This window comes from Alternaria triticimaculans (assembly GCF_023758025.1).
Source record: "Alternaria triticimaculans strain BMP 0046 chromosome Unknown scaffold_1, whole genome shotgun sequence".
NCBI classification, from domain to species: domain Eukaryota; kingdom Fungi; phylum Ascomycota; class Dothideomycetes; order Pleosporales; family Pleosporaceae; genus Alternaria; species Alternaria triticimaculans.
The window spans coordinates 1,962,373-1,987,419 of NW_026055958.1; the positions used below are offsets into that span (position 1 = coordinate 1,962,373).

General features: G+C 52.1%; 10 protein-coding genes across 10 annotated transcripts; 4 read left to right on the forward strand and 6 right to left on the reverse strand.

The window, feature by feature from the left end:
• Positions 1-1,694: 1,694 nt before the first annotated feature.
• Positions 1,695-4,894, forward strand: J4E78_000627 (uncharacterized protein; the record flags this gene model as incomplete). The annotated part of the gene is made up of 3 exons (XM_049361289.1): positions 1,695-1,965; positions 2,326-3,677; positions 3,731-4,894. 3 exons carry the CDS (start codon positions 1,695-1,697, stop codon positions 4,892-4,894), a joined length of 2,787 nt encoding a protein of 928 aa, XP_049226572.1.
• A 1,088-nt stretch (positions 4,895-5,982) lies between these two features.
• Positions 5,983-7,247, reverse strand: J4E78_000628 (uncharacterized protein; the record flags this gene model as incomplete). Its single annotated transcript, XM_049361290.1, has 2 exons — positions 5,983-7,022; positions 7,079-7,247. 2 exons carry the CDS (start codon positions 7,245-7,247, stop codon positions 5,983-5,985), a joined length of 1,209 nt encoding a protein of 402 aa, XP_049226573.1.
• A 256-nt stretch (positions 7,248-7,503) lies between these two features.
• J4E78_000629 (uncharacterized protein) lies at positions 7,504-10,016 on the forward strand (the record flags this gene model as incomplete). Its single annotated transcript, XM_049361291.1, has 2 exons — positions 7,504-9,411; positions 9,462-10,016. 2 exons carry the CDS (start codon positions 7,504-7,506, stop codon positions 10,014-10,016), a joined length of 2,463 nt encoding a protein of 820 aa, XP_049226574.1.
• A 1,215-nt stretch (positions 10,017-11,231) lies between these two features.
• J4E78_000630 (uncharacterized protein) lies at positions 11,232-12,755 on the reverse strand (the record flags this gene model as incomplete). The annotated part of the gene is made up of 2 exons (XM_049361292.1): positions 11,232-12,289; positions 12,338-12,755. The coding sequence occupies 2 exons, from the start codon at positions 12,753-12,755 to the stop codon at positions 11,232-11,234; spliced, it is 1,476 nt and encodes a 491-aa protein (XP_049226575.1).
• Positions 12,756-14,207: 1,452 nt separating this feature from the next.
• J4E78_000631 (uncharacterized protein) lies at positions 14,208-16,512 on the forward strand (the record flags this gene model as incomplete). The annotated part of the gene is made up of 2 exons (XM_049361293.1): positions 14,208-14,216; positions 14,359-16,512. The coding sequence occupies 2 exons, from the start codon at positions 14,208-14,210 to the stop codon at positions 16,510-16,512; spliced, it is 2,163 nt and encodes a 720-aa protein (XP_049226576.1).
• A 175-nt stretch (positions 16,513-16,687) lies between these two features.
• On the reverse strand, positions 16,688-17,176 carry J4E78_000632 (uncharacterized protein; the record flags this gene model as incomplete). Its single annotated transcript, XM_049361294.1, has 1 exon — positions 16,688-17,176. One exon carries the CDS (start codon positions 17,174-17,176, stop codon positions 16,688-16,690), a length of 489 nt encoding a protein of 162 aa, XP_049226577.1.
• A 441-nt stretch (positions 17,177-17,617) lies between these two features.
• On the reverse strand, positions 17,618-18,039 carry J4E78_000633 (uncharacterized protein; the record flags this gene model as incomplete). Its single annotated transcript, XM_049361295.1, has 2 exons — positions 17,618-18,007; positions 18,031-18,039. The coding sequence occupies 2 exons, from the start codon at positions 18,037-18,039 to the stop codon at positions 17,618-17,620; spliced, it is 399 nt and encodes a 132-aa protein (XP_049226578.1).
• Positions 18,040-18,260: 221 nt separating this feature from the next.
• J4E78_000634 (uncharacterized protein) lies at positions 18,261-19,166 on the reverse strand (the record flags this gene model as incomplete). Its single annotated transcript, XM_049361296.1, has 2 exons — positions 18,261-19,071; positions 19,123-19,166. The coding sequence occupies 2 exons, from the start codon at positions 19,164-19,166 to the stop codon at positions 18,261-18,263; spliced, it is 855 nt and encodes a 284-aa protein (XP_049226579.1).
• Positions 19,167-19,578: 412 nt separating this feature from the next.
• On the forward strand, positions 19,579-20,300 carry J4E78_000635 (uncharacterized protein; the record flags this gene model as incomplete). Its single annotated transcript, XM_049361297.1, has 2 exons — positions 19,579-20,125; positions 20,176-20,300. 2 exons carry the CDS (start codon positions 19,579-19,581, stop codon positions 20,298-20,300), a joined length of 672 nt encoding a protein of 223 aa, XP_049226580.1.
• A 223-nt stretch (positions 20,301-20,523) lies between these two features.
• Positions 20,524-24,946, reverse strand: J4E78_000636 (uncharacterized protein; the record flags this gene model as incomplete). The annotated part of the gene is made up of 6 exons (XM_049361298.1): positions 20,524-22,480; positions 22,529-22,708; positions 22,755-22,865; positions 22,911-24,520; positions 24,574-24,652; positions 24,705-24,946. The coding sequence occupies 6 exons, from the start codon at positions 24,944-24,946 to the stop codon at positions 20,524-20,526; spliced, it is 4,179 nt and encodes a 1,392-aa protein (XP_049226581.1).
• Positions 24,947-25,047: the final 101 nt, after the last annotated feature.

The window sequence follows — 25,047 nt, forward strand, 5'->3', positions numbered from 1 at the left end:
GCCAACAATGTAAACATCGCCCAGAGGAGGTCCAAGTGGTTTGATCCCATCGACCAAGTGCTGGAGGAATCGACCAGCATCGAGAAGTATAAGTCGTCGAGACGCTGCTCCTTTTCAAAAGAACGATGTATGAGGCGGCCTTAGCAAATGAATTGTGTCATCTCGTATCGCGTGATGCAAATGGATAATGGCACTGCATGAGGCAGGCAAAGCATCCTCGACGCCCCCAACATGCATTCATTACATACCCATAGTTGGTGTGTCGGCTAGGAGCATGATTGGTTGTCCAGCATACGCTGTGGCTGAAAGATCCTTGACTGCTGTGGTAGACTCAGCCCACCGAGCGTCAAGGACTTCGAGTATAACAGCGACAGAGACACGGCGTTGTCCCCCCAGTATCCTCACAAAGATTCCAGTATCAACATTGCGGATAATCATGGTCGATCTGATCAAGAAGTTCGAAAGTCCCTTCCGGAAGCCATCGTCCAAGCAACGAAAACCGTCCGACCCGAGCGCGCCGAATCTGGATATCAAAACTGTAACTCAATCGGTTGACGCCGCTGAGATTGATCCGGAAAAGTTGATGAAAAAGCTAAAACAAAGGTTCCCGTCTGGCTTCAAGGTTCATGTGCGAAAGACCGGGAAGATAGGAAGTAGAGGCTCACTAACTTGGGACTGCAGATGATGCACAATACTTATATCATCGAGGCCACTGAGGAGCTTTCACTGGTATGCTGGTACCTCTTGAAGATACTCGCTGTGTTGTCTGACTCCATCGCATAGGACGATATAGAGGAGTGCCGGTAGGGGTATAAGGTTTGGAGACAGCGCTAGATGGTCCGTTTGGCTGTTCTGCCTGCAGCGAGGGGGCCGCATCGTGCGTCGCAATTCTGATCATTACCGAATCGATCGATATGCTGCTGTAAACTCGTGTGATGGAACCTTGAAAGGTTGCAGAAATGGGCGCGTCTATCAGGGGAAGGTACGCACCTAGCGAAGTGGGGCTATCTTGCAAAAGCAAACGTCATTACGCGACAGCGAACGCGACGCGCCCCCAGCCTCGTGATAAACATGAATCTGCGTCTTTGAGCGAAGTTTTGCTTCACAATGCATTTATCTATCAACATGCTCAACTGTAAATCTTTACGACACCTCATCCGCTTCCGAACTCAATGCGATAACACTGAGAAGCTCGAGATTACCCCGGACGACAAGGCTGGCCCCCACACTGCCTTTCCCGATCCCAGAGCAGGCTGTGCCGTAAGAGGAACGGCAATGCATCTCGGCTGGTGGTCTGGATACAACCTTGGAAAGGTACGGCACGATGATACCCACACACATCCCGGCCGCCTTGCGCTACGCTTTGACCGTCTGTTCTGCGCGCTGGTTTGTCGATGGCCCCTTGACCTTTGAGCAGCTGAGAAAAACGCCTCGCTGCCTGTTGCGATGGTGTGGCGAACTTATGTACAGCTGCTGTACCCCATGCCTAAGCCTGATAAGATCTTGGTCAGCCGGTATTGGCTCAGTCGCCCCAACGCATGTCTGCGCTTTCATAAAGCCTCGTTTGAGCGTGCCATCATACCTTACGTGCATATTGACAGTAGGTCCCGAGGAGCTTCGAAATTTCATCAAAACTCTGACCATAGAGCCAAACATCTGGAGAAAGGGTTTGCTTTCCGCGATCGACGCGAATCATGGCAGACTGCAACGAGAATGCGGCATGTCAAGAACATTCAAGACCCAAGGACTGCGCAGACGACACAGATAGTGATGACGAACCAAGCTTCCAAGAAAAGCTCAAAAATTTGCTGTCATCTCACGCAATCAAAAGCGCGTTCGAGAAAACACCTATCAAGTTCGTCCCCGAAGGCATCATTCACGAGCTGATTACGGAAGACCAAATCAAGGCCGCCTTGGATATACAAGCAGCAACAGTTGAAGAAGACGAACTGGTGGGATTCACACGTATGCGCGCGAAAAAGATATTTGCTATCGTAATCCACGTACAGCCAAACAAGATAGTCGCAATCATGAAATGGTGGAAGAAGAATAATATGGACGATGGCGATCTGCCGATCACCTTTCGGCCTGGATGGAAGAGGCAGTGGCTTTCGGAATTTTGCGAAATGCAATGGATGTTCCTCGCTCCTGTCTTCTCGACAACTCAATACAACCGCAATCTCGATGACGCCCACATCTTACCTTTCATTTCCAAAAGGTCAGATTCTGGTAGAGGATCTTTCGGCGTGGTGTCACAGTATGTGATACATAGGAAGCATCTGGATCCGGTCAGTATGCGGGTAGCTTTTTGAACATTTGTGGCAGCGATCGCTGAATCGAAGCAGCCGTTCCTGGATCATAGTTCGTTCGCAGTCAAGGAGATTCAGCCTTCCGATAACGCGCAGGAAGTTGCAGAACATTGGGAAAGAGAGGTCAAAGCCCTCCGAACCATGAATGAGTTGAACCAAGATCACATCGTTCGTTTCGTTACAGCTTTTCGACGCCGTAGAGAGCACGGCGATCCAGATCACTACCTGATATTTGAATGGGCTGATGGCGGAAACCTCCGCAGTATGTGGAAGAGGGAGCATTCCCCAATATTGACGGCAGCATTAGTCAAAGATGCTATGTTGCAGATACTGGGACTTGCCAGAGCACTCGCGGCTGCGCACGACCTCGACAAGACCGGCGCATCATACCGCCATGGAGACATCAAGCCGGAAAACATTTTGTGTTTTAGTAACGGTCGCACGATTGGTACTCTCAAAATTGGCGACTGGGGTGAAGCGAAAGAGCACGGACAGGTGACAGACATGCGTCCCAGCAAAACCACAGCAAAATATGGCACTCGTGTCTATGAGGCCCCTGAGGTCGAAACGGGCGTCAGAGCTAAGTACCTGGGTCAGTCAACAAAGCGCCGCTCTCGACTATACGATGTCTGGGCGATGGGATGCATCACTCTCGAATTCACCATATGGCTGTTGAAAGGGTATGAGGGACTTACTCAATTTCGTCATGATCTTGGGGAAGGGAGCTTTTACGAAATAACAATCGAGAACGGAAAGAAAGTAGCTCATGTGCATGGAACTGTCATGCTTTGGATGAATACATTGGCGGGAGACCCCAGATGTCAGGCCGGAAGTACAGCAATAGGGGATCTTCTGGAACTTGTGAGAACATCACTACTGGTTGTTAAGCTTCCACGAAGGCTCGGTTCGAATCTTTCAGAACTCCCAGAACGACCTCGTACCGACTCGGTCGTCTCGGAGGCAAGGCTTGAAGCAAGTGTTACTCCCGCGAACAACACACCCTTTGACCTTGAGGATATCCCAGATGTAGCAACAGCTGTAGGAATCCCTTCTTTCAGCATCACTCCTGCTGAAGCGGAGCCTGAAAGAATCCCCATACAGCCTGAACCCGAAGCGCAAGGTCACTCACGATGCCTCGCAGCCGAATTCTGCTCGCGAATGGAATACATTGTCGCAGAAGATCCGGATGAAGATGAAGGCTATTGGCTTACATGTTGGGTACAGCCTGCAGAACTCCGCTCGACGGCAGATCATATACTACCACCCTCTCCCACCACAGAAGTCTACTCTGGTGAGGTCTTCCAAAAACCAAGCTGGGAAACCAATCGACCTACCGTTGGCGGGTTGATTGCACCCTCCCAGAAGAGGGTAAGTTGACATCACCGATCGTCGGTATCACTAACGACTAACTCATGATGTAGATAGACTACGCGCCTCCAGAACTCGATGAAGATGACTGGAAGTACCAATCTGGCAATGATCTTGCATCAAGTTTGTTCGTCTCACTCAGGGAAAGCAAATCCCTGGGGTCGTCCGACAATATCTCTCAATCTCGACTCTGCTCAGATTGCATCTGCCTCCAAGAGGAGTTGTTCACACCAGGATTTTCTAAGTCGTACGACGTGCACACCCTTCGAATGAGCGCCGAGAGAAAGCACTGTGACTTGTGCGTCCTGCTCTGGCAGACTGCTATCCGAGACGGTGGCGTGAAGTTTGCGAGCATCAAGCTTGAGCGGACTGGTTCGTTTCTCCGGATGAAAAGCAATGGCCTTCCTGTACTGTCCATCGTCCATTATCCGGAGGAGCTCTCTAGGGTTACCAGCGATGGCCAGGTTGGATTTGTTCAGCTCCCAGAAGCAGGTAGCACCACTCACCTTGAGGTGCTCCAGCACTGGCTCCACGATTGCAACGGCCATCACGGATGTTCCCCAGCTCAGCATACAGCAAATAGCACAAAGATCCGGCTACCGACGCGGTTAATCGATGTTGGCACAGATGAGGATGACACAATTCGACTGTGGGAGACCGAACCATCGGATGTGGGCGAGTGGATTGCTCTATCGCATAAATGGGGATCTCGACATCTTTCTACCACACCCGAAACCCTTCAAGACCACCTAAACGGTATCAAAATCGGCGTCCTCCCAGCCACATTTAAGGATGCGGTAATCGTAACCCGCGCACTTGGACGTCGTTATCTTTGGATAGACTCACTTTGCGTGATACAGGGTCCACAAGGCGACTTCATGACCGAGGCCAAGCGTATGGAAGCAGTTTATAGCGGCGCCTACTGTGTTATCGCGGCTAGTTGCGCTACTGACCACTATGACGGCTTCTTGAAGCCTCGCACTCGACGAGAGTATGTTGGTCTGAGTGGTCAAGGCAATGGTCAACACCCTTTCTACATCTGCCAGAACATCGATAACTTCAAGGACCATGTGCTTGGTGGTGAGTTGCACAGTCGTGGTTGGGTCTTACAGGAGCACGCTCTCGCCCGTCGAACGCTTTTCTTCACGGAGCATCAAACTTACTTCGAGTGCGGTAACGGCGTGCGCTGCGAGACGTCAACAAAGTTGGATAAGTAATTTATACCCACCGCTGTCAAGATATTCAGATCGACTGACATTCTCCAGCCCACTCGCTGCCTTCCTTGGCGACCCAGATTTCCCACATATGGTTTCCAATGCTTCCCCTGGCGAGAAGATCTTGCGCTTTCAAGGGCTGTACCGTAAATTTTCGCGCCTAGGTCTATCAAAAACATATGACCGACCTACTGCAATCGACGGTCTTCAGCAACGTCTTCTTCGCACGATGCGAGTGAGTGGTGGGTTCGGAATTTTTGACGAAGGATCTAAACTGGGTCTCCTCCGACGAAGCCTGCTGTGGTGCCGGGGCGCCGATACTGACAGTTTGTCTCGTATTCACTTTCCAACAGAGAGTGTCGTCGCCACGGTTCCATCGTGGTCATGGATGGCATACACTGGCGGGATCGACTACCTGCAGCCTGACTTCGACAACTTTGAGTGGGAGGAGTTACAATCGCCTTGGTCATCCAAGGGTCCAACCAATGTCTCAAGCACGGATTTTCACACAGCAAATATAGCCCTCGACGCTACAGCGCGAGAATACGATTCCTTCAAGGCAGGGCTGCAAGGAGAAGGTGACCTAATATTTGACACGCCAAACGGGTCCACGGCACCACAGAGGTATTGTGTAGTCCTCGGAAAGGCGAAAGGCAGCATTTCGCCGGCGATTCAACAACACTACGTCCTAATCGTTGCTGCGACCGCACAGAGAGACCGTAACGGTGACAGAGTGTACGAGCGTGTCGGGACAGGGTGTTTGTCGGGAAGATGTATATCATCCGGTGGGTTCAGGGTGAAGATCCATTAGTCGTAGTCAACCTGTCGTATGATCTCCGCGATGTTCAAACCGATACTGGGGTTCGAAAAAATACTGTAATCATTCGTTGCGTCTATTGGTATATTTACTATTTCTTCACGTAAATGCGTCATGCCGAGATGGAAATCGTACATACTCAGGCGCCAAATAACTCCACAACAGCTAAAACCCTCATAAGGTGAGCGAGTACAATCATATCACTCACTTCCGAGACCATTGTAAGCTGCACATAGCCTTAGGCAATACGCGGCAGCGTTACGCAGACTAGAGCTCAGTCCATGCCAACGTATTTGAACCATAACGGCCGACAATCCTCCCGATTCAGCCACTTCTCGCCGTCTGTAAACTGACCAGTGACGCAACCGGAACACTTTGGACTGTTCGGGCAGTTGAAAAAGGGTATGTGTTGGTATCCGATGTCTCGGAACCAGTGTATCTTACTCTTGTCTTCGAAGAGTCCCAGTGCGACGCTGTGTACTGGAGCGTCGCCCCAACGTTCGTAGAAGAAGCCTCCAGCGCGATCGAGATGGTCGAAATAGTCGCGGTACTTTTTGCTCCTCCAAAAGCTCAGGTCGCCGATCTCGAAATTGGACCAGAAGTGGCATGTTGAGTAGCCGTGGGCTTTCTTGTTGTTCTCAGGCCGGCGCTGGTCGTCTTCCAGCCACTCGCGCGCATTGTTTGGATGTACATATCCCGGATTGTCTTGGATGAACTTCTTCGTTTCTGGCCACAACGTCGCGACGCTGTCGGCGTTATCGTAGATGTTGACGTTGAAGCCGTACGTTTTGTTGTGGTCTTGCATCCAAGCAAAGACATCGTAATCCACATCGCAGAAGAAGTGGACGTTCGGTTCCACCCGCCAGTAGTATTGGATGTCCTTGAGCGCAGGGTGCTCGCTGAACATGCCGCTGTTCCACCGACACATCTGGTGATAAGACTTCTTGCCCATGTACTGTACATCCAGCGACGTAAGCAGGGACACAGACTCCTCGTACAAGTCCATATTTATCCACGACGGAATGTCCCAGTGTTCGGCAGGAACCAGTTCGTATCGTACTTCGGCGTTGGTAGCTGCTCGCGTGGCCTTTTTGAACTCTTCGGTAAAGGGCTTATCGTTGAAGAAGGTCCAGGGGTAGTTGAACTTGTGGTTCCACGTACGCTCAAGGTCGCGCATACTTTGCAGCATGTCGTGGAGCTCTTCATTGCGGACTAGGCTGAGAATCGTGGCGTTGATGCGCGCGCTCGTGGGATTGTTCGGGGCGTAGTTGTCACCGTCGACTCGTCGCAGCGGCTCGGGAGGTTCGCCGGAGGCTGATCACATGATTAGCACTTATACTGAGTTCAGAGCGCATCCCAGATTGCCTTACGATCCAATTGGGGGTCATGGTCCCAGTCGCCGAATTTGTTCGTCGGAACTTTGCTCGGAATCTCGACGGGTTTCTCGGAACCAGGGGCCTTGAGGATTTGCACAAACAGATAGACGAAGATGCAGAAAGTGGCGCCAGCCAAGTAGCGCATGCCCTTGGGAAGCGCCATGATAAAGAGCAGTTGCAGTTGCGGTGGCCGAGGGTTGGGACACAGTCCCGCCTCAGAAAAGTCGCAGGAGCGCTCAACCTCGAGTTTCACAGCCGGCGGTGACGCGGTGCGTGATCACGCTAGCCCACATCAGGCATGATGTCTCTGTCAAGTGGAGCCGAATCAACCGCCGCAAGTCACCACAACGATATCACTACTACCGGGATCTTATTTCCTCTGGCGTCATCGCGCGACGGCAGATGAAGGACGCGTTATCATGGCCCAAAACGCGAAAATCTCTGGACTTACGGACGAGCTGATGCAGTCCATACTGAGACACGATCCCGCAGCAAACAAACAGGCCTACAAGCACGCCAGGGAGATTGCATCGCGCAATCTTCGAGGGCATCAGTATGCAAGAACGAATCAATTCGACGTTACGGCAAGCTTTGCCGGACTAGATGAGAAATTCCGTATCAAGAACCGCGATGACCTTGCTGATGCGCTCCAAACACGGCTTCAAAAGTTGGAGGCGTACACGAACAAGTTCAAGCCAGAGTTCCTATCTCTGTTACTCCAGCTCGCCGATCGGCCTCTTGAGAATACACAGGTCGAAGCCCTAGAGCTGCTGAGACCCCCTAGCCCTCCGCCACCACTGACTTGGGCGGAGATCCTCGAAGACGACCCCTACAGCGATGAGGATATCTGGAAGGACATCGACTATGCCGTGGACTCTTCGGGCGACGAGAAAACGCCCAAAAAGCGCAGGAAGGCTCCAAGCACACCACCGACCAATTTCGACGCAGATGATACTTTTGATCCCGAAGCCTGTGTCTCATCGACGGAGGAGAATCTTGTTACCAAGCTGGAAGACGCGCAATTTTGGACCTCGGGCGCGGATGGTAGTAGCACCGGCGTGAACATAACAGAGCTGCAGGCTGTGCGAGAAACGCTATTCATGCTTGGCGGGCTGAAGACGAGCTTGTTCCGGATCGAAAAGGACAGCATTTCCCCCAATAAGACATACACTGTTGACAACAATCAATCAACCGCTATGATACATCTTCTTACTCAATTCGCCGACACTGGAACACGTATAGAGGCGATAAGACGCTGGACGCTGCAACAACGAGCCAAGAAGACATCATCGTCACCTCTTGTCCAGACCTTCGAGGCTGTTGTACGAAAGCGACTACTTGACTTCGACCACTCTTTATCCGCGATGCAGCAGAGATATCTCATTCCTGATACGCCACTTCCTGTCAGTTTGTTGCCATTCCACGGCGATGTGCGGGCACTATGTCACCCTATCTTACGTCTGGCGCCGATTATCGATGATCTGAGTCGATCAACGGCAACTCAAGATCCGTCGATACCTATAAATCCCTTTTACCACCTGGAAGCATTGTACGAGCAGACCACGCTAGCGCAGATGACACTGGAAGACGAAATCTTTACATACACGTCGAAGATGTTCTTTGAGTGTTTACAGACATATTTAAAGCCAATACGACGGTGGATGGAAACCGGCGAGCTTGGTCCCGACGAGGAGAACTTCTTTGTCATCTCGAGCGATGCACTGAGTGAAGCCGCTTCCCTTTGGCATGACCGCTTCGTGCTCCGCCGTAATTCTGAGGAACACATGCAGTTGCCTGCGTTTCTACAGCCAGCGGTCAAGAAGATATTCAACACAGGCAAAAGCGTTATTTTCTTGAAAGAACTGGGCATTTACGATACAGGTTTACATTCTTCACTGGCAGAGCCGCGCCTCGACCATGAAACAGTCTGCGATACGTCGAATGACGTACCCCTCTCCCCTTTCCCAGAACTGTTCCAGACGGCCTTCGAGACATGGATACGTAGCAAGTACTCAGTCGCCTCAAACGTTCTTTGTCAACACATCTTCGAGACTGATGGCCTGATGCGTGTGCTACATACATTCGAAACACTTTACTTAGGCAGGAACGGTGCCGTGTTCGAGGACTTTGCTACTGCAATATTTGAGCGCATGGATGCCGGCAGACGAGGTTGGAACGATCGATACGTCCTCACGGAGCTTGCACGCGGCGTTTTCGGCACGATTCTGTCTGGCCCAGACACAGAGAAACTTGTCGTTCGTTCTATGAAAACGAAGGCGCAGGGAAGCTCGGTCAAGGGTCTAGCTGCCGTTTCCGTGGATTATGCAGTATGTATTGTAAGAGCGCTCTTTTGTATCCCAGCTAACGATCTTTTTAGGTGCCCTGGTCGATTCAGAACATCATCCAACGCTCGTCTATACCCATCTACCAAGAGATATGTACATTCCTGATGCAGATATACCGAGTCAAATACCAACTGCAACGCGCGCGCATTCGCGCATCCAGAAAGAATCGTCAGCCGATGTTCTACAGACTCCTGCAACGCTTGAATTGGTTCGCCGATGTCCTCCGTTCTTATGTCACCGAGACTGCCGTCTTCCTGACCATACGAGACATGAATTCGGCAATGGAAAAGGCCGATGATATCGACGAGATGTCCCAGATCCACATCAAGTGTATGGAAAGATTGCACCAGCGAGCGCTCTTGTCGAAAGAAGTGAAGCCAATTCATAAAGCGACCATCGAACTACTGGATCTTGGTGTGTTGCTTTCGCAGGCTGAGGGTAAGAGCCATGAGCATGTAGATCAGGAGTTCGAAAGGCTTCTTCCTTTCGTGGCAGCGGGTCTGCGAAGCACAGCGAGGGTTGGGGAGCCCATGTGGGAGCAACTAGCAGATCGACTTGAGGCATTCTCAAGTGCTTCCAAGCCCTAGTTCCTGTGTGCTTTATCTTAACCCCGTATGTATAGAGATAGTTGACTGCAGCGCTGCATCTTCTCCCAAGCACCCATATGGACTTGTGCATGTACACCATCTGTACTTCTCATACACAATATGTTGACGTCGTCCATGGGCGCTCTTCTTTCTCTCCTCCACTCAATGCTCTCGTTCGTGGTTATCGAGACTGCACGCAGCGGAGAACCCAACGAGTCTGAAACACCATATGCCTTCAGAGAGGAGGGTGATTGGATGCATTCAGTGATCGTTTTGAGCTTCGGATGTTTCGATCTCGTCACTGCTCGACGAAGGCTCTCTCTGCTTTTCCCTTTTTCGCGGTATATCGTCCGGATGGGGATTACCCTCGTGGTGCCCGTCGCCTCGTACTCGGCTCCACAATATCATAAAGAAGAGAAAACCGAGAAGCACAGCGATGATCGTAGGTGCTGCGGGATGGCGCATTCTTGTGATAGGTATCGCCTTTGCTTGTTCGCGGATGACGTGGTAAGATGCCAGACGGTCTATCGGGTAATCACGTTTCGCGTCTCGGGATCACCCAGTAGCCCCGTCCAAATCTCGAATTTGGCTTTCCACGCTCTTGTTGGGTAGCTCGGAAGTAAACTCGTCTCACAGTCTCTATCCCGAAAAGACCCCCAACAACCGCCTCATGCACCCCCGATGACGGTCTGGCTGATCAAATTTCGTGTTTATCTTCGCACTGACATCCAATCTCTTCGTGTCGATGGGAAACCGCAGCCACCCTGGATTCCAAATGGTGAGATTGCGTGGTGCACTTGACATGCTCGCATCACGGGCATCTGCGCGCTGCGCTTACATAATACCGCCGCCCTATCTTCGTGAGCTTAAGCGAAAGGGTCAATGCTTAAGGGGTAACGGGTGGCTGGGGTTCGAGGACAGCTGAGCTGCACCATTTCTTGCCGCAATCGACGCCTCCAGCAAAGCTGCCCGATCAAGAAGGTACTAAGCGTAAAACCACACAGTTCCCGGGATGCTGCCCTGTCCTCGCTTGATTTCGAGGACAGCCGACCTATGCCCGAGGACAGCCGAGCTACTCTCCGACTACTAGCGAGGGTCAGCTCAACTTTACCGTCTGTGATTCCTATTATTAGAGAACATCACAGGCATCTGCAAAGCATCTTTGTGAACTCAACAAAGTTTGAGTTCGATTGCGCTATCTGTCGGAAGCTTTCTTCAGCGCTTACGCTCCGACTCTTCATCATCCCTCGGTACCCATTCCGTTCCATTAGCACTTAACAGCTCCGTGACCTTGTCCATGTCTACACCCAACGCGGCAGCCACGTATTTGGGCAAATCGGTGTTATCCCAACCACCCGCCATATCCAGAACAAGCCTGTCACCCATTTCACCAGCAGCATAGCCGTACAGGGTGGTGTCGACACCAGTGTGACCGCCAGTCGACCATTCGAGTCCAGCGCGCGCATTCAGAAGGTCGGCGAGCTCCTGTCCAAATTCATCGCCAGCGGAGAGGAGCGTCTCAACCTCGGCATCGGAGACGTTCGTCAGACCATAGGCAGGAATGATCTCGCTCGACAGATATGCGGCGCGGTCGGTACCGTTGTAGTCGCTCCAGAGCTCACTCAAGTATTCAACAGAATGCGTACTGGGTTGGAGCAACGATGGGTCGTACTGAGAAGGTATGGTTATGCCGCCGGTTTCGTGGTCTGCCACAGCGAGGAAGGCGGTGTCAGGATGCGAATCGATCCACTTCATGACCAAGTTTACGACATTGTTGAATTCGAAGACTTCGTGAAGATGGGCGACTGAGTCGTGCGCGTGCGACGAGTGATCAATTCGCGAAGCTTCGATCATCATAATGTAGCCCTTCTCGTTGGATGCACTGGCCCGCGAAAGCGAATTGAGAGCAGCTTGAGTCATCTCAGACAGCGACGGCTCGCGGACTTCCGTAGCTTGTTGTTGGCGGTCGACCTCATAGCTGAGATCTCCATCCTTGAACAGGCCAACGTAAGGAAGCTTGATGTCACCTAGACCAAGCTCAAGGGCGTCAAAACTCGCACGATCGCGGGCGGTATAGTAGCCTTTTGACTCGGCATATGCGAACAGGTCAATGTCATCAGTGCGGCATGAGTCAGACTCATTCTGAGGCTGGAAGTAGCAGCGACCGCCACCAAGCATCAGGTCAACGCTGATACCTAGGGGATGGCTGTAGCCAATTTGTTGCTCTGCGAGCTTATCAAGAGCGTCTCGGCTCAAAGCATGAGAGAAGTAAGCTAAGTATCGTCAGCGAATATTTGAGGCACCAAGAGAGGATTTCCTACCCGCAGGAGTTGCGTGACTGATGGGTGAAGTCACTACTAGGCCAGTGAGATAGCCTGCTAGCTTCGCAGCTTCCATCACAGACCCAACCGGTGTGCCATCGGGCATTACACCAATAGCTCCATTGTCGGTCTTGTGCCCCGTGGCAAGAGCAGTACCAGCGGCGCCAGAATCTGTCACAAGATTGTTGGCAGAGTGGGTTCGGGTGTTGCCGATGACAGTAACATCGATAGGCAGAGCATTGATTCGGGGAGCACGAGTGGTCGAGTTTCCGTTGACCATGGACAGGTATGTGCGAAGCAGTGTCTGGGAGACAGGACCCATGCCATCGGGAACGATGAATATGAAGTTCTTCGGTTCGATTGCTGCGAGTGTGACTTGTCCTAAAGAGAGGGCAGTCAAGATTGTGGAGGTGCGCATGGTGGGCAACAGGCAGATGATGGGCACTGCAACAGGGCGATGGAAAAAGATGGTGAGGATGAGTTCAACACTTGACCTACAGTACAGCAGTCGAAGCTGATGCAGTTTATATACTGCTAGGTTAACGGCTCATACATCCCACGACCCTGTGGGTACTCACATTAGGCCCTGAGTGTCTGCACATGCCTGTTCGCCAAATCTTGGACTCCGATGACTTCAGTCAACAGTTCTCAACTGGACGATACCTGACTATTGACCAAATTCTCTCACATCTAGTAGAGTTTCCAGATGTTTTGAGCGCTCTTCGATGAGGTCCTGTCAAGTCTCAACCCATTTTACAACACTGCGATACCTCTCATGCGCACTTTGCAACTATTGCGATAGATACCACCGCTCATGTTGTGAAATTTGATGTCAAGGATGTCATTTTGAACCTCAACCACTTACAGCAATTTCCGCAATCACGTTCTGCACCTCCATGTACTGATATGCGCAGGCCCAGCCTTGGTATGTCTCTTCGAATGTGCGACGCTCTTTTGCCAAGGTTCTTGGGGACTTGGTGGGCGGCATGGCGGTCGGCGAACACCACAAGCGTGCCTCCTTCCGCATCCCACGTGTTGATGTTAAGGGCGACGAACATCGCGCTCCAGGACTGACGGATGGCTCATCTCCTGCCAAAAAAATTTGCCTTCGTACAATATCTTCCTGCTGTGTCGACAGCGCGTCTTGCACTCCTGTCGTCATGCTTCCTGCTCACGGCTAATGGGGTTGTTTACCTGTGCCGGTTCGACCTACTCTTTATCCGATCTACGAGCGACAGAAAACAGTGCGACCGCCATACGAACTAGCCCGTATACCTCCGCTCCTAATGTCGTATCCGTTCAAAAGTCCGCTGCGGGAGTGGCGCCAAAAACAAACTCCATTCATGGCGCTTTCAGCAATGGACATCGAGACAGCAGTACCAGCACGCGTACGGAGACTCTAAAATTCAGCGAGCAAGCTCCCTACACAGATGAGGAACAGTGGTTTTGCAGTCGTTTATGAGTCCGGTAGTCTTCACCCCGAGTTGCCATCAAAGCAGACCGATGCCAGTGGCTCGTGCGTCATTAGCGTCATACCCCGCAAACTATTTCCGCATAGGACCTCGGGAGGGGCGTCATCGTCTTCTACTTTCTCATGTGCCTGGTAGTCCACACTTCCCACGCTCCACGACTCAAGCAGATGTGGAGGATAGTCCGGGGATCGTCAAGGTTTAGCAATTTGACACGACTAGGGTCCCTGGAAGTCGCTGAAAGAAGGTTCTGTCCGTCAACGCGTATTCGTGGAGTTTCTCGTACTCAAGACTAGGATACCAAGAGTCTAGGAGATGAGTTGATAAAGTATCGCTTCCGATTGCTGGTTATGGCTCCAAAGTATGAGTTAAGTATAGCTCCCGGCTTACAGTCGCAGTATATGTTCAAGGTATGTATTCCCATAGAATCCGTAGGTCATCTGTATCTCTTTCGTTACTTCCTCTTGTTTCATCATGCGGTCGTACCGCCTACCACTCTATGCGTGGAGTCTGTGGTCGACAGTCTCTGCCCAATCCACCTCCAAAGCGCAGGCCCAATCAGCACTAGAAAGCCTCGCGATCACGAACATTGACGATGTTCGTGGGAATCTTCATCTACCAAGCGTCTCAGAGAACCAGAACGTCACATGGATGAGCAACAAACCTTCCGTGATATCAGCAGACGGCGTGGTTCAGCGACAAAGTGCCGACACTGTAGTTGATCTTACAGCGATTATCGACAGCGACGGCACGACCTCGAATCGCACCTTCAGTGCCAACGTACGTCAGGCGGTCAAACTTGATGCTTTTGAAGGTTATGTCTTTGCGTATTTTACGGGCAACTCGTTGGCTGGCGAGAAGATCTATCTTGCAGCCAGCGAAGGCAACAACGCTTTAGCTTGGAAAGAACTCAACAACGGCGAGCCTATCCTTGCCTCTACTGAAGGCACGAAGGGGTTACGTGACCCCTTCGTCATACGTTCTCCAGAGGGCGATAGATTCTTCCTGCTAGCTACCGACTTGTCGATTGGATCCGGTACTTCCTGGGGAGATGCAGTTCGCAAAGGTAGCTTGTATCTAGAGATCTGGGAGTCAAGCGACCTCAAGACATGGTCTCAGCAACGGCACGTCAAGGTCTCCCCTTCCACTGCTGGAAACACATGGGCGCCAGAGGCGTATTACGATACGGATCTTGGTTCGTACGTAGTCTTTTGGGCGTCCTCTCTCTACGCTGAGAGCGATACGGACCGCACAGGGGCGACGTACCACCGCATGCTCTACGTGACTACTCGGGACTTCGTCACGTTCAGCGAACCCGAGATCTGGCAGGACGCAGGCATGTCACGGATCGATACTACGGTCATACAAGAGGCGAATACATTCTACCGGTTCACAAAAGACGAAGGAGGCACAGGCACAAACTGCTCCGACATTATCCAAGAGCGTTCTGACTCGCTCCTTGCTCCTGTACAGTCCTGGACCCAAGTTGCCACATGCATTGGTCGCAACGCCGGCACTAGCAGTGTCGAGGGACCGACAGTGTTCAAATCCAATCCAGGCGATGTCAATGGCGAGAAGCACTACCTCTTTGTGGATGAGTACGGTGGACGTGGATACATTCCACTAGAGACGGCAGACATTTCCAACCCTGACTGGAAGGTTTCCAGTTCATACAAATTGCCGACTAGCCCACGTCACGGCACTGTGGTTCCAGTAACGGCAAAAGAACTTGCTGGTTTGACTGCGGAGTCAAAACGTTCTGTTCTTGCTAAGACAGCAGGCAGCCCTGTCCTTCCCGGTTTATACGCGGATCCCAACATCGCGGTTTTCGGTGATAACTACTACATCTACGCGACAACGGATGGCTTCCCTGGCTGGGGCGGTAATGTCTTCTACGTCTGGAAGTCGCCTGACCTAGTTTCATGGACCCGATCAGCCGAACCCTTCTTGACCCTCAATGGTACCAGCGGTAACGTGCCTTGGGCGACCGGAAATGCTTGGGCCCCGACCATCATCGAAAAGGACAGCAAGTATTACTTCTACTTCAGCGGAAACAATCCGAAGTACGACCGCAAGACCATCGGCGTGGCTGTTGCAGACGCGCCCGAAGGACCCTTTACAGCACAGGCGGAAGCTATGATCCTTAACGAAGGCAATGTTACCACTGGCCAAGCCATTGATCCAGACGTATTTGAAGACCCGACTACTGGAAAATACTACATCTTCTGGGGCAACGGAGGCCCAGACATCACACCCGCGCTTTATGCTGAGCTCAGCGACGACATGCTCTCGCTGAAGGCCGACACAACGCGTTCCATTGGCGGTCTTCCTGACTTCCGCGAGGGCATCTTCATGAACTACCGCAAGGGCCTCTTCCACCTCACATACTCTATCGATGACACTGGCTCAGAGAACTACCGTGTAGGATACGCGACGTCTACAAGCGTTCATGGCCCCTGGACATACCACGGTCTTATACTGCAAAAAGATGCCTCAAAGGGCATCCTCGCTACTGGGCACAGTTCTATCATCAACGTCCCGAACACCGACGATTGGTACATCTGCTACCACCGATTTGCCATCCCGAACGGCAACGGAACGAACAGGGAAGTCACCATCGATAGACTGTACTTTGATGATCAAGGCTTGATGAAGCCCGTTGTGCCTACTCTGGAAAGTGTACCAGCGCAGCCGATCTCGGCGTAGATATGCAATGCTTAGAATAGACTGATATAACAACACATTGATTCAATATACATGAAGCCTTCGTAAACGACAGTGTGACTCACAAACAATAGCAAGCTCCGACAATTTCACTCCGATACGCCATGCCACTGGTACTCAAACCTGTTGCATCATCCCACTTCTCCATTGCCCATACTCAGAATCCCAGGCCCCTCCTCCTACTGAAGCCCCTAGACAGACTCCTACTACTCTCCAAGCCCAAGCCTAAGCCAACTCCACCCAAGATCTTCATTCCCTTCTTGCGACCGATGAGCAGCTCCTCCAGTATCAAACTCACTTCCTCCATTTGCTCCTTGAACTCCTCCATTGCCTTTCCCAAGCACACACCCTCCTCCCACATGTCGCTGAGGTGGGCTTCGCTCAGGTCATCGGGCTTGATCGTTTCAAGCGGCTTGACGACGGCGGTGAGATGAGTAAGGTTGGCGGAGACGATAGCTGCGCGGCGGTTCAGAGCGCTGACGCGAGAGGGGAGGTCGATTGGGGTGTGGATGGCAGTGGGTATAGACAGGTCTTCGTAGGAGGGGACGGGTGTGAGTTCGGATTGGTAGAGGTAGCCGTGGTCCCAGGAGTAGTTCTGCTGGCGGCGTCGGAGGTGACGCGACGTAGAGTGTGGTGAACCAAACATTTTGTGATGATGGGTGCTCGGAATCTTTGCGTTAGAACAGTGTATAGGATCGGGTTGAACCGTAAGGGAAAGAATGGATGATCAAGCTCGAAATCGGTATCCCGTGCGACAGGATGTATCTGATATACTCGTTCCCTGTCGCTATCATGAGAGAGGTGGGGCCACATCGATGGTATCGGGATGCTGCATAGCCGATGTTTGGGCTTGCTCGACCGCAATGCTTGCTATACGTTGGCTCAGCAATGCCATATCTATGATTTCTGGAGTACTTACCCGGGCTAGGTGACGCGCTTAGGAAGTTTGGATTTAGCGATCAAGCTTGATGGTATCGCAGCAATCACGGAACTACAGCGCATTGCTCGCAACAACGGAGTTCAGCTGCTTACACGCGCCTACCCATGAAAATCGATCCAGCAAACTTCTGCATCTCTTCATTGCCTGCTACTTCCCTGAAGCGGCTTCCTGCTGCGAGTACACCAACTTGATCATCACGCAAGCAACATTAAGCTTCTCGTGCCAAACCTTAAACAGTTTTTCCACCTCAGCACTTTCATCAAGGAGCCCATCTATTGCATCTGTCATCTCCTGGCCTCTGATATCGCCAATGGTACTGTTGGCTATTTCGTTGAGCGTGTTGATCTTCGTCCGTATTGAATTCAAAGTATCGCCTAAAGCTCGGGAAGGCTCGAAAATGGACAGGAAATTTTCGCGGATGGCGATCCGGATGGCTTCGTGAGGTACTTTAGAAGTGGATGTGGCGTTGGAGTCCATGGTGACAATAAAGAGTTGAGCTGGGTATCTTAGCGCTTCGTCCCGATCGACGTAGGTGGGCTGGGAAGTCGTGATATATGTACTATTGCCATGGAATCCAATGCCAGCCAACTCCGCCAAGTCAGGCGAAGAGGTCATGGGTCGATTGTCATCGTATTCGAGTGCTCCTGCCCCCCTGAGCTCACGCATTGGTATCTTCGTGGATGTATCTGATAATCATATTATTTCGACATACTTTATGTCTGTGTACATTAACATCTCTTTCATGACAGCTTCCTTCGTCTTCGTTGCACTTCTCTCATCCGGCTTGACTCTACGCAGCCCTCGGTCTCTCCCACGCCTGCCCGTCGCTCATCTCGATGCCACCCGCCATGCTCGTTTGTCCCAGCTTCTCCGCATTCCATCCCTCCTCAGGCGGTATCGGGCTTCTGATCTCCTTCTCCCGACCCAGACCTTCCACGCCAGGCGGCCCGTCACCCCAAATTAAGTACTGCGCTGCAAGTCCCAAGTCGCAGCATGCCTGGAAGATACCACAAGCCTTGAAAGCCCAAGGTACCTCACCACTGCTACTGGCAAAGAAGAACCACATCTTGAACGTATCACCGATGACCCAGTTTACGATGACACTAGGCCTGAATCCTTTGCACCCGCGTCTCTGGTAGTTAGCCAGGAGCTGGGGAATGGGAAGCGTAGCCTCGATTGTCAACGCAACCATGCCCAGCAGATCGGTGTACGGCACAAATACGCTCGTGGATGACATGAGCAGATGCAGCACCAACAGCACCCCAGTAAAGTATGTGATGAAGGTCCAATACGGCCTTGGCGCCCTCCACTGCCAGAAATCGTACGGTCGGTTCGAAACATCCTTGTGTTGGAAAGGGAGGTGCGAGGGCGGCGGTCGGTTCGTGAGCGCGACGTGGAGGAGGAGCAGGTGGACGCAGATCATGAGCAGGGCTTGGACGAGCAGCGAGGTGCTGAAGTGGGCGCCGAACCAGTAGTAGACCTTCAGGATGCTGGCGACGAGCATGATGAGCGGAATATCGAGGGAGAAGCCGGCGGAGCTGCGGGCTCGGTGCATGCTGTAGATCTGGTCGCCATAGCTGGTAATCGGACTCGTCGCGATACTGGGCGCTGTTTGTTAGAGACGGAGAGGCTAGGGAGGTGTGGAGTCGTACAAGACGGGTGCGATGTTCTTCACAATGGCGCTGATGAAGAACATGTTGGTGGTCGTGTGCTTGGCCTGGCGGTTCGTCTCGGAATGTCGGAAGGCTTTCCTGAGGCTCCTTGTGCAACGCTGGAATATCCGACGACTGTGGAAGGAACGCACACGCAACCACGGAACCGTTTTGGCGCGATTGATCGCGGTGTGAGGCTCGAACGAAACAGCACCCGCGGCGAAAAGGGAGGAGGCGCAATCTCCCGCAGATCAGATCTGGCTTGCATTAGTGGCCGCTGTAGGGCTGATAAGCAGCTTAGCGCCTGCCGTCATGGCTGTTACCCAAATACACTCGCAGATCCATGCTTCCATTTGATTTCAAGAGTGACGATATATGGATGCCTTCCACCTCTACCAACACCAATCGCCTAAGCCTCAACACGCACATAAATCCCCTCGCCGTCAAACCACCAACATGTCACATACCGCCTTTTTCTACGGCACCCTGATGGCACCGCCCGTCCTCCACCGCGTGATATGGGGCTCGCAAACCCCTCCTACACCAGCACATGCCTCCCTCCTGCACATACGCCCGGCGATCCTCCACGCGCACCGACGACACAAAGTAAAGCAAGCAGACTACCCAGCCATCCTCCCCGTCGATACCTCCTCGTCTGTTCGCGGAACACTTGTAGAGGGCCTCACAGACGGCGACATCTGGCGACTGGATATCTTCGAAGGCTCAGAATACCAGCGTCGGAAAGTAAAAGTCAAGGTCCTGCAACCGAAAAATGACAACGCCAGTACGGAAGAGGGCATGGGCGACCTGTCACAAAAGGAAGAAGACAATGTAGAAGGCGAAGAGGTCGAAGCGGAAACATACATCTGGACAGCGGGCGCGCATAGACTTGAGGCCGAGGAATGGGACTTTGCAGAGTTCGTTAGGGATAAGATGAAGCGGTGGGTGGGTAGAGAAGCAGCTGAGACCGATGAAGGATTCCAGGGTAGGCCGTCGATCAACGGTAGACCTCCCGAACGAGGGGGGCGTGGTTTCAAGGCTAACAAGATGTAGAAGTCGATGATGCAGTTGCAGCGCTCGATGACCCTACAGGCGGACGCGGCGCGAACGGAACTATATCACGGCAGCTGAACGAAGGAGGTACGAAAGAGGATAAGATTCTCGAAAGTGCAGTATAAATATTGCTTGTTCATATGGTTGTACTATCATCTCTGGCACACTGCCAGATGTGCATGTAGTCTGCGACATGCTGTTCTCCGAGATCACAGCTGAGCTTTGCAGACCGCGTCACTAGTCCTGATAGATAACGCCTCCGTGAAACCAAGATAGGTATAGATGTGTTGAGTAAAAGGTCGAGCTGGCGCTCGCAGAACAACAAAAAAGAAGCTTCATCTCGAGCAATTAAAGAAGGGTAGGGTTGTCCCTCGACCATCCAGTTTGGACGGTTGTGCTCCTCTCCTCGGGCTCTGGTGTTTCTTGAACCACGGATCCGTCGTTGACTCCATCAAGTTGCAGATCGTGAGTGGACTGTGAGATCCCTTCCATTGGATCACATGCCTCCTCTCTACGCTCCAGCGCTCCATCTATGTTGCTGGGAGCAGGTGCTTCTGAACGCCGGGCCTTGTCCCTAGCATAGTCGTCTTCGTCCAGCTTTGTCTGGAGCGCACTATCAACGGGAGTACCTTCGCGTTGACCATGTTTAGACGTCTTTGTGCTGTACGACAAACGCGGATTCTCTTCAAACGTAGGTGAAGGACGGAGCCCTTCGCTGGAATGTGCATAACGTGATGCGGGTTTCCGCTGAGCAGTGGGAGCTGCCTGCACCTGCTGGCGATGGTTGACGTTGATGACTTTGACTTCCTGTGAGTCTTTGATCTCAATAGGTGCGTCGGGGACACTGCCTTCTCGGCTGCGCGAAGCTCTTTGCTTACTTTCCATATCGCCATCTTGATGTCGTTGGGGCGACTTGATGAGCTGGCGCTTCGCTGATGGCGATTTCATGTCATCACTATCGTCACCGTGTCTTCGGCGCTTCTTGGGGCTTGATGTACCGGGTATTTGAGATGTTTGATCGTTTTCTTTGGATTGACGTGGTGTTCTGTTCGAAGTGATGTGTCCGTTGCGCAAAGAATCATGTGATTGGGGTGTTCTGCTGGAAATGCGCACTTCGGGACTATGGCGCCTTGGTGTCGTTTCTGACCGTGGACTACCAACGGCCTGCTTTGCAGGAAATGTGAGCACAGGTGGTGAGTCAGACACCTTGCTGACAGCTATTTGAGGTGCTTCCTCAACAGCAGAAGTATGCTTCGCATCGAAACTGAACGGCGATGCGAGTCTGAGTGGAGGATGAGAAGGTGAATGGGTTCGTGGCGATGTGGGCTGCGCGCCTGCGTTCTTGGGCGAGAGTGCGAGCTTCGGTCCTTCACTGGATAACTCATCAGAGTTGTGTCTGCCCAGATCCGAGGCTTTGTACGTTGTCGGAGCTGGTGATGTCTTTGAGCTCGCAGATCCTTTCTTCGCCTTCTTCTGTGCTCTCCTATCGTCTTCCTGCTTCTTGTAGCAATCAAATATGATTTGACGCATTTTGTGCCTCATTTCCGATGGGTTCAGCTCCGGCCAGTCTTCTTGAGCCGACATTGATCCAGTGAGCAGCTTGTTCTTGAAGTCATCGGGATTCTGGAAGAACTTCTCGATGTAGCCAAGTAGGTAAACACCGCAATCGGTGAAGTTGTTCTGCATTGGAACCTGTGTACTCTTGGGATAATAGCCGTTCTCTTTGATGACAGCCTCCATAGCACGCCGGCTTGCCCCCTCCGCTGCTATCCAGTCTTTGAGAGCGCGAACCGCTCCAGTACGGGCATTACCACCAAGAGAATCGAGTACTATGATGACAGGTTGATCAGGATCTCTTTTGGCTATGGGCTTGCGTTTTGCCTTCTTTTTTGCAGAAGACGCGGTGAACTGAGATTGGGACAATATTCCTGCGTGTGTGTCTCTGATTTCAGCTAAAGCTTCTGTATCTGGATTCTGGGATGTTGAATCTGCTTGGGTCGTCTCTGATTTATGCGGAGTTTCGGTCCCAGTATCGTCGCGGTCGACAAGAGATAGTGCCGCTTCATCAAAAAGCATAGGCTCTTCATCGTTCGTTTGGGCCGCTGTTGCTTCTTCATTGATGACATTTGGCTCTGGGGATGTTGATTTGTGTACCATAGTCGCATGCGTCTCGGGGTTCGTGGCTGTCACGGCTGAATCACTTGCTTGATCGTGTGGGATTACCTGAGGCTCATCGAAGTCTTGAACTATGGGTTTGCGTTGAACCTTCGACATATTGCAGATAATCGCCAGGTACCAATGGGCTCTATAGACTGTTAGCATAGGCTATCAAAGCGGTGGTAATTTGACATACTGTTCGTTGATGGGAACAACAATGTAGTCGTAGGTGAAGATATCAATCTTAGACGTCCAGCGTTGCACAGCCTTGTAGTCCATGGATTTCCGACCCGAGTTCTCGGTAAGCTTCGTGAAGAAGTAGGTGTTGAAGAAGTAGACTTTATCAGCAGGCACTTTGAGCTGCTTGAAGAGGTAGCTGGAGAAGGTTAGCAGCGCTAATGGCAAGGTGAACACGCACTCACATCATGTAGAAATCGATCAGGCTGTCGTTCAAGAATTCTTCCTCGTCCAGGCGGGGCAGATCATCAAAGTGCACTATCGCCCGTTGACGACCTTCGCCAAATTCAAGAGACCTTGGGATGGTTAGCAGAATCATGAGTAAGTGCGTGGAAACTTACTTAGCCCAGGGTTGTCCAAGTCCAGTTTCGACTGAGAATTTGGGTACATCCGACTGTGTAGGCGTGTCTTCGACGTAATTAATCGGGGCCGATCTTGTTGAACGTGACGGACGGGTGGATGCTCTGCTTGTCGTGGTAGTGCCAGATTCAGCATCAATAACATGCTGACGGACAGCGGGCTTGAGCTGATCCAACAGAGGTCTCTTCGACACTCCATTAGCTTTTTCGCGGTGAGGCTGTTCAAAACTCGCTGTTGAATCGCCTACCAGTGCAGACGTACCAACCTTCTCGTTTCTCGATGGGAGAGGTGTTTTGAAAAGATGGGTCATGTAATCATCCGACTTATTGATACACTTTCCGCCTGACGTCATCGACACTGCGTGTTCATCACGGAAGATGAGGAAATCGGCAGTATCAGCAAACTCCAGGTCCAAGATGAGTTTGTTCCCGTCGTGTCCGCGAGGGCCCGTCAACCGCATGCGGCTTGTACCGTCCGCGTATACTTGGTTGACGTCTTTAGGCTCTATGACAAGTTTGCTATCGTAGACGCCATCCACTGACTCCCAAGTCTGGACACGTAACCCCTCATCTTTCCTCCATCTTAAGAGCAAGATGGCATGGCCGTCCATGGTTGTTGATCCGTGGCTCTGAAACCCATACGACCGTGCAAACGAAAGTGGCCAGAGTCCTTCTACAACCCTTCCGCGAGCGTTTCGCTTGACTCCACTATTTGCAGTCTGCTTTTGCTTTTGCTTCGAAACAAGTCTGGTTCCCGGGTGCGGAGGCGTGATGGCAAGCTCGTCCGCGCTGTAGTTGTCAGTCATAGGTCCCGCTTGCTTTGGCACAGGTTTGTGTTGGGTGCGAAGGTCCTCGTCTTCAACTGTTACACGTTGGTTCTGGTCTGCGTGATCAGATGTTGACTCATTGATGCGGGCTTCGGGAAAGTAGCGAGACGTGACTATGTCGACTTTTCTTTCGGCTCCGTCGTACTTCCTAGGACTTCGCTTGGATTCACCCTGTCGAAACGTCTGCAATATCGCCTGCCGAGGAGTATGTACGCCAGGGCTGGTCGATAGAGAACCACCGGTAAGAGGAGAGCGTCGCGCGCCACCTTTGGCTGTGTTGAAACTCGAGTTCCTCGGCTTCTTCTGGGACGGTCTGAGAAGATTGTCTACTTCTCTAAATTCGCTTGTAGCCTGAGGCGGCTTGTAGTCGCCTACTGTGCTCTCGCTCCCGTTGCTTATCTGTGAATGCAGAGACCAGGCAGAACGCGGCCTTTCGCGTGACGTGCCAACAGGTGTATTTTGGTGGTTTTGAGATACTTCCACCACTTCATCGTCGTCATCGACAAGTGAAATAACGTTGGCAGTCCTCCTTCGTTTTCCAGGTGTAGCTCCACTCGACCATCGATCCTGGCTCTCTGAGGAAGAAGGACGACGAGGCGTTGTTGCAGGTGCTCTGTCTGTTCGCTGAAGGTAGGCAGCCTGGCCCGGCCCATGCGCCTGGCCTATCAGTGGCGGCTGTGTACGATCGCGCTTCCCGTACGTAGTAGGCTTCTTGGATCCTCCTTGCATCGTGTCTAAGGGCTTGAAGACATTACTCGACCCTGGCTTTTGGAGGTCAGTATAATACTATAGGCACAGACAGGTGGTAGTATGCATACTTTTGCAGGCATGGTGCGCTTCTTCGGTATCGGCATCCAAGTGGATGGGTCGGGCATACTAATAGCATCTGCAGGTCTACTTCGCAAACATTAGTCTCTTTCTTCCGTTTTGGTGTACAAAGGCGATTTACGAATAATCCCCAACTAATCGCTTCTCATCCTCGCTCCTTTGTGTGACGTGCTGCCGTGGGCGGGCCATTTCCGAACGCGCCTCTTTGCGTGGAGTTCGGCTTGAAGATTTCGGGGGCGAAGAGAGGTCTATGAGGACGCGCGAGGTCTTCCTGGGGGGTGTTGACTCCTCGAGGAAAGGATTGGGAGGCAAGCCGGGACCCGAGGGCGACTGGGGGACGACATCGTCTGTCTGTGGCGACATGGCGTTAGCTGGGGGCGCAGGCAGTTCAGCATGAGAGGGGAGTGTAGTGGTTGGAGTGTGTGAGGCAGTCGAGCCGTCGAGCAAGGAAAAGGCGCGTACGT